At 39.1% G+C, this 6,000-nt stretch overlaps 1 protein-coding gene across 1 annotated transcript in view; it reads left to right on the top strand.

Annotated features, from left to right (window-relative positions):
• Window positions 1-210: 210 nt before the first annotated feature.
• Window positions 211-6,000, top strand: part of nt5dc1 (5'-nucleotidase domain containing 1) — an 87,822-nt gene continuing 82,032 nt past the window's right edge. Inside the window, exons 1-4 of the mRNA XM_080453141.1 lie at window positions 211-642; window positions 3,362-3,453; window positions 4,559-4,630; window positions 4,997-5,106. Coding sequence (XP_080309267.1) covers window positions 550-642; window positions 3,362-3,453; window positions 4,559-4,630; window positions 4,997-5,106 — 367 coding nt within the window. The 5' untranslated portion in view covers window positions 211-549. The remainder of the gene's footprint in view (window positions 643-3,361; window positions 3,454-4,558; window positions 4,631-4,996; window positions 5,107-6,000) is intronic.

Raw genomic sequence — 6,000 nt, 5'->3', positions numbered from 1 at the left:
TGGGGTCAGCACTTTATATCTGAAATTTGAACGTTTATGTAGATGTACGCGTTGTAAATAGCAGCGCAATGACGCTTCTGACAGACGAGCGTCATGTGAACCATGGCTACGCTGCGCACCACATTCATATTGCGCTTCTACATTGTCTTGTTCGGGTAGAATTTTCCCACACATACACACCCGGAAGCCTGCCGCCTCTCTGTCGCCTTCTCCTGGCTGATAGCAGCTCCTAGCTCAACTTCAGCTGCATAATATGGACAACTTATTGACATTATCGCATTGAATGAACCGACGTTGGGGTGTTGTTGACTTCTAGAAGCAACAGTTCCGTCCAGGGAAACAAACCCCCCCATTTTCATTTATAAAACCGACCTATTAGTACGTCGTGCTGCTACCAGGACCAGGAGAGAGAGAGGCAGATGCTTTAGACGCATCGTCATTGACATTGACAGATCAGTTGTGCAGGAGGCTGCTGTGCAACTTGATGTGTGTTATAGTACCAGTAAACGTTAGTTACTGATTTCCACTCCGGGTTCTTTTATTGCTACAATGAGCGAATTCTTCAGCCTGTCAGACTGCGATGTGATCGGCTTCGACTTGGACCACACGCTGTGCCGGTACCATCTGAAGGAGACCTCCAGGGTGAGTTCTGTAGCAAAGCTAGCATCATCATCCATGGTGACAATAATGTAATCTGAAGGAGACCTCCAGGATGAGAGACAGTTTGTATACATGATGATGCTGCTTGCGCTAGCTTGCCTTGCGAGCTAGCGCAAGCAGCATCATCATCCATGGATGATGGTGACAAAAATGATGACCGTCAGTGATGATGATATAATGTCTGTTTAACGATTCCCCCCATCCATTGGCATCACATTGTGTTTAATGTGGCGCCTACACGTGGAAAAGTACGATGGTTCATCATCTGTTGTTCAGCAACCGATTTGTTCCCGATTTATAGTGATGATGAATATTATCTCATGGATGTGAGGATGTAAAGTAACAGTACAGTATGTAACGTATGCGTGTTGGATGATGTGAGGATGTAACGTACAGAGTATGTAACGTACGGTATGCGTGTTGGATGATGCTGCTGCTGCAGCTGCAGTCGCTCTGCGTGAGTCACTCACAGCAGGTTCAACGTCGGAGATGGTGCTGACTGATGATGATCATATATGTTTTAAGTCGATTAATTGAATACACAGGACCACAATGGAAACAATGAAGTCCTCAGGGATTTATGTGTTATCCTTTTTAGCACCATTTGTATAATCGTACCACTGTACCTTTTTTTTGCAAACTGTCAATAAAGTCAAATCAATATCAACTAGAAAATGTGCTCCTCGGAGCACAAGTCTCCGCCAGCAGACTATAGCAATTATATTATCATAGCAATAACTAATGAGATACAGTAGAGTAAAAGATATATACTGTAGTACTTTTTCTTCCAGAGATTGTAGCAATCTTTGCTGTGTCATATTGTAAGCATTCATGGCTAGTCTTCGTCTTTTGTCATTTAGCGATTTTTTGTCTCTGATTAATTTCATTCTTTCTTTCTGATTCTTAGCTCTGTTTAATTGAAGCAATGCTCTGTTTACATTGAAGCAATCTATCATATGGGAGTCGTCATAATTGACTGGTTTGTTCAAATACTTGTCTGTCTTCTTCATCTTCATTGTCTTGAACAGTTTCAGCAGTTGATTGGTGTGTTTGATCAGCTTTGGCCTTCTGCGCCTTTGTTTGACCAATGTTAGGTGTTCTCAGAGGGACACACACACGCACGAACGGGTGATTTGGACTAGAAGATACTGTTCCAATCAAGACTGATTGATCCTGTCTTACCTCGCTTCAAAAACGTAAACGTTTTTTTGAAGTGACACACCTATTTATAGAATTGTATTTCGTCATGCATTCCTCTAGCCAATCAAAGGCATTGGTGTCAACATATTAATACGTATTAAGATTTCGGTCTTGTTGTGGGATCAATTCAACTCTAGTCCTCTTCTGTGTTACTGTTGTAGATGAGTATGCTTTCTTAGCTTTGGCCTTCTGCGCCTTTGCTTGACCAATGTCAGGTGTTCTCAAAGGGACACACACACGCACGGACGGGTGATTTGGACTAGAAGATACTGTTCCAATCAAGACTGATTGATCCTGTCTTACCTCGCTTCAAAAACGTAAACGGCTTTTTGAAGTGACACACCTTTTTATTATAGGATTGTATTTCGTCATGCGTCCCTCTAGCCAATCAGAGACATTGATGTCAACATATTGACACGTATTAAGAGTTCGGCTTTGTTGTGGGATCATTTCAACTCTAGTCCTCTTCTACGTTACAATTGTAGATGAGTATGCTTTCTTAGCTTTGGCCTTCTGCGCCTTTGCTTGACCAATGTTAGGTGTTCTCAGAGGGAAACACACACGCACAGACGGGTGACTTGGACTTACTGAAGGTACTGTTCCAATCAAGTCTGATTGATCCTGTTTTACCTCACTTCAAAAAAGGGCTTTTTGAAGTGACACACCTATTTATAGACTTTTATTTCGTCACGCGTCCCTCTAGCCAATCAGAGACATTGGTGTCAACAAATTGACACGTGTCACGTGGAGCTTGCCCAATGTTAGCTTGGCTAACAATGTTTGCTCACACAAAGCGAAAACATATTCTCCACCTTCGGCGGAGACAATAATGTCAAATCAATATCAAAACTAGCTTTCGAGGCCTGGATGGATGTACATCTGTTATTATTATAATGCCTTTTTGAGTGATGTTTGCAAATGCAAGGATCGCAGAATCCCCTCGCAGAACTGTGACATTCATTCAATGGTTCAAAATCACTATATTTCTGTAGGCCTAACTGTGTAAAGAGAGACCTACTTCACTTGTGGTATACAGCTTTGGAGTTTAATGATTTTGCAGTCATGACATGTGCCGGGCCAGCCAGGCAGTGTTACTGTAACGAACAACATATTGTTACAGTAATTGTGTCAGCCAGCCAAGCATAGTGTTACTGTCTGTAATGACAGTGTTAAGCCTCATTTATACTTAGTTGATCTACAAGCTCACCACACGTCACGAATGTGACGCGTGGTGAGCTTGTATATCTGCTATTTACTGCATGCAACATCAGCATCAATGAGGTATCGATGAGGCTTTACAGAGTAATTGTGTTGTGATCTGTCAACCAGTGGTGCTTCTTGCAATTCTGTAGCAACATTGTTACACTGGACCATCAATTGTTGTTTGTTAAAACAGTAAACAACTGGGCTGTTACATCTTTGAGTCCACCTGTATACCCCAGTGTCCTTGTTGGGCTTCTTTCTGGGCTGTCAACTGACTTGACTTTTTTTTTGTTTGCAGCTAATCTATGAGAGCTTTGGCGGGTACCTGGTGGAGCACAGAGGCTATGACAAGGACCTCCTCAATTTAACACCTGCAACCTGGGATTTCTGGTGAGTCATCATCACTCAGTAACAGATTCACAGAGCTTCTGGGCACCACATTTTTCTATTGCATTATATAATGAACTAAACTAAACTAAATGCATATAGAGGATCCTGTGACCTTGCTTCTGGAAATGCTTTGTAGACAAATCAGAATCGGCTCTTATAATGTTTCACACAAATTTACATCTGAAAAAAAGTTTTTTTTTAACATTATTCCTGAAATACAGTGAGTCTGACAATCATCAATGTATGAAATCATTCATTCAATAAGGAAATGTTATTGATATTGGTATGTTCTGTGGGCAAAAAGTTTATACTTCTTTATACTTAAAGGGATACTTCACTTTCACATAAAATAAACATTAAAAAAAAATATATAAAAAAAATGAAAGAAGTTATGGCAAAATAAAGGCCCCCTCACACATTAGTAGGACACTCTAATGCATGAGGGGGCCATGAATTTTCCATTACTTTTTTCATTTATTTTTAATATATTTTTTAAATGTTTCCCCGACCCGAAAGTGAAGTATCCCTTTAACTCATTCACTGCCAGAACTTTTTTTTTTTGCGTTTGCCCACTGCCAGAGATTTTTAATAAAAAAAAAAAAGTACTCAGGAGCCGAGATACAACATGTTTAAGTTTTAAGTTAACAAGGAAGTGGATGGGAGTCTAGATCTTCAACAAATCATATCTCCTTGGTCTTTGGGTTAAAAAATTAATAAATAAATAAGAAAAAAAAAAAAAAAAAAAAAAAAGATTTTTTTTTTTTTGAAAAAATTAAAAGTCGTTTTAGTCGTTCTTGGCAGAGGGGGCTTAAAGGACAAAAGTCGTTTTAGTCGTTCTAGGCAGGGAATGAGTGAAGAAATAAATCTTTCAGGCTTGAATGCAATGCCTAAACGCTGCTGCATGATCTAGTACACCAGATCATACACCCATTCTGTTTAATATTTAGCTGGGATATTATAGCAAGTAAATCTAAATGTCCATTGTCCAGTGATTTATATTGATCATTCCATGCTGTGTAAGAGCTGACACGTGACAGTCAGCATGTGGGCATCACTCATCATGTCTCCTGGTGCTAACATATCTATTGCTCATTTTCGTATCCAGTTTCAAAGGGCTGGTTGTGGATCTTGAGGATGGAAACCTGGTAAAGTTGGCCGAAGATGGAACCGTCCTACGGTAAAATCAGCGGTTTGCTGTAAAATAAGTCATATAAAATGTGCATAAATGAGTACTTGACACTATGAGTGTCATATAAATGTGGTACTCTTTGGCTCTCAGGGTTACACATTATTTTCCAACGGAAATTTAAGTATTTCTGCTTTCAAATAAAACAACCACTTATTTCAGCAAATGACATTCATCTGGTGGGCCTCGCTGCAAGGCCATAGCCTCAATACATGTGTACATTATGTTTTAACAGTAAAACTGAACATTCTTTTATACTTTTTGAAATATTATATTTGACTTTAGTTATTTCACCTTTCTGATAATATATTTGAAAATGGGATTTACTGAACACATATTGTTTCATTGTTTCATTAGGGCAACACATGGAACCACTGACCTCACCACAGAAGAGATTATCAAACACTATGGTCCTAAAAGGCAATGGAAGCACTTCGACAGCCTCAATACCTCCTTTACCAGATCCGGTATGGTGTTCTCATGCACGACTATTCATTCATCATTCAGACCTTAATTTAATGCAGTTTTATACGTTTTTGTGCTGTTGGCTGTTTTGTGGATGATACAGGTTATGGAAGGATTCCGTAATTAATGTGTAATAAAAATATTTGGAGCTCTTGGAAGTTACAGTGTCATTATATTGCATATTCACAGTCGTGGTGACAAAGTGACAGGCTAAACGTCAGTTTCAAAGGAGGCCAGCAGCATTGAAAATACAAAGTGACGCTCAAACTGGCCTCAACGTTTTCAGCGTTCCAGTGATGCATCAATCAATCATAAACTTTTTTCCTCCATTTCCACTCCCCCTCTCTTCCCTCTGTTATTTAACCCTTTTCATTTACGCAGTGTGGCTTGAGCAGCACTTCATCAGCAATGTATCTAGCCATGCCTGGCGTTTTGTAGCTTTGTCACCACTAGTGTGAAGGCAACATAAGACATTAAAACTAAGCATATTATACTGTAAGAACACCATGGGTGAATTACAATCATTACTATGGCAATTGATCTAGGTCAATTTGGTATATATACTGTAATACACAGATGTAAAAAAAAAACTTGTACAAATGCTTGTAAAAATAATGCTTGTACATTGGCTATGTTCTGTTATTATTTTATGTTTTTCATAAAACAAATTAAATAAAATGTTCAGATTTTCTTTTTGCCTATATGACATTTCGTCCAAAATAGGGACACCAGGTTGACAGTGGTTACATGTTTAATACTTTCTGGCAGTTGTTAAGTAATCCAAATAAATGATTTAGGAAAGAGTCATTGTGTCAAATTCAGTAATTGCCGTAAATAACGTTATCATGATGCAAAAATTAAGTTAATTTGAGTGATATGCTTACTATACAGCGCCT

The sequence above is a fragment of the Gymnoscopelus braueri genome (assembly GCF_963280865.1).
Source record: "Gymnoscopelus braueri genome assembly, chromosome: 16".
In the NCBI taxonomy this organism is placed as follows: Eukaryota; Metazoa; Chordata; class Actinopteri; order Myctophiformes; family Myctophidae; genus Gymnoscopelus; species Gymnoscopelus braueri.
This window is presented reverse-complemented; position numbering and strand designations above follow the sequence as displayed.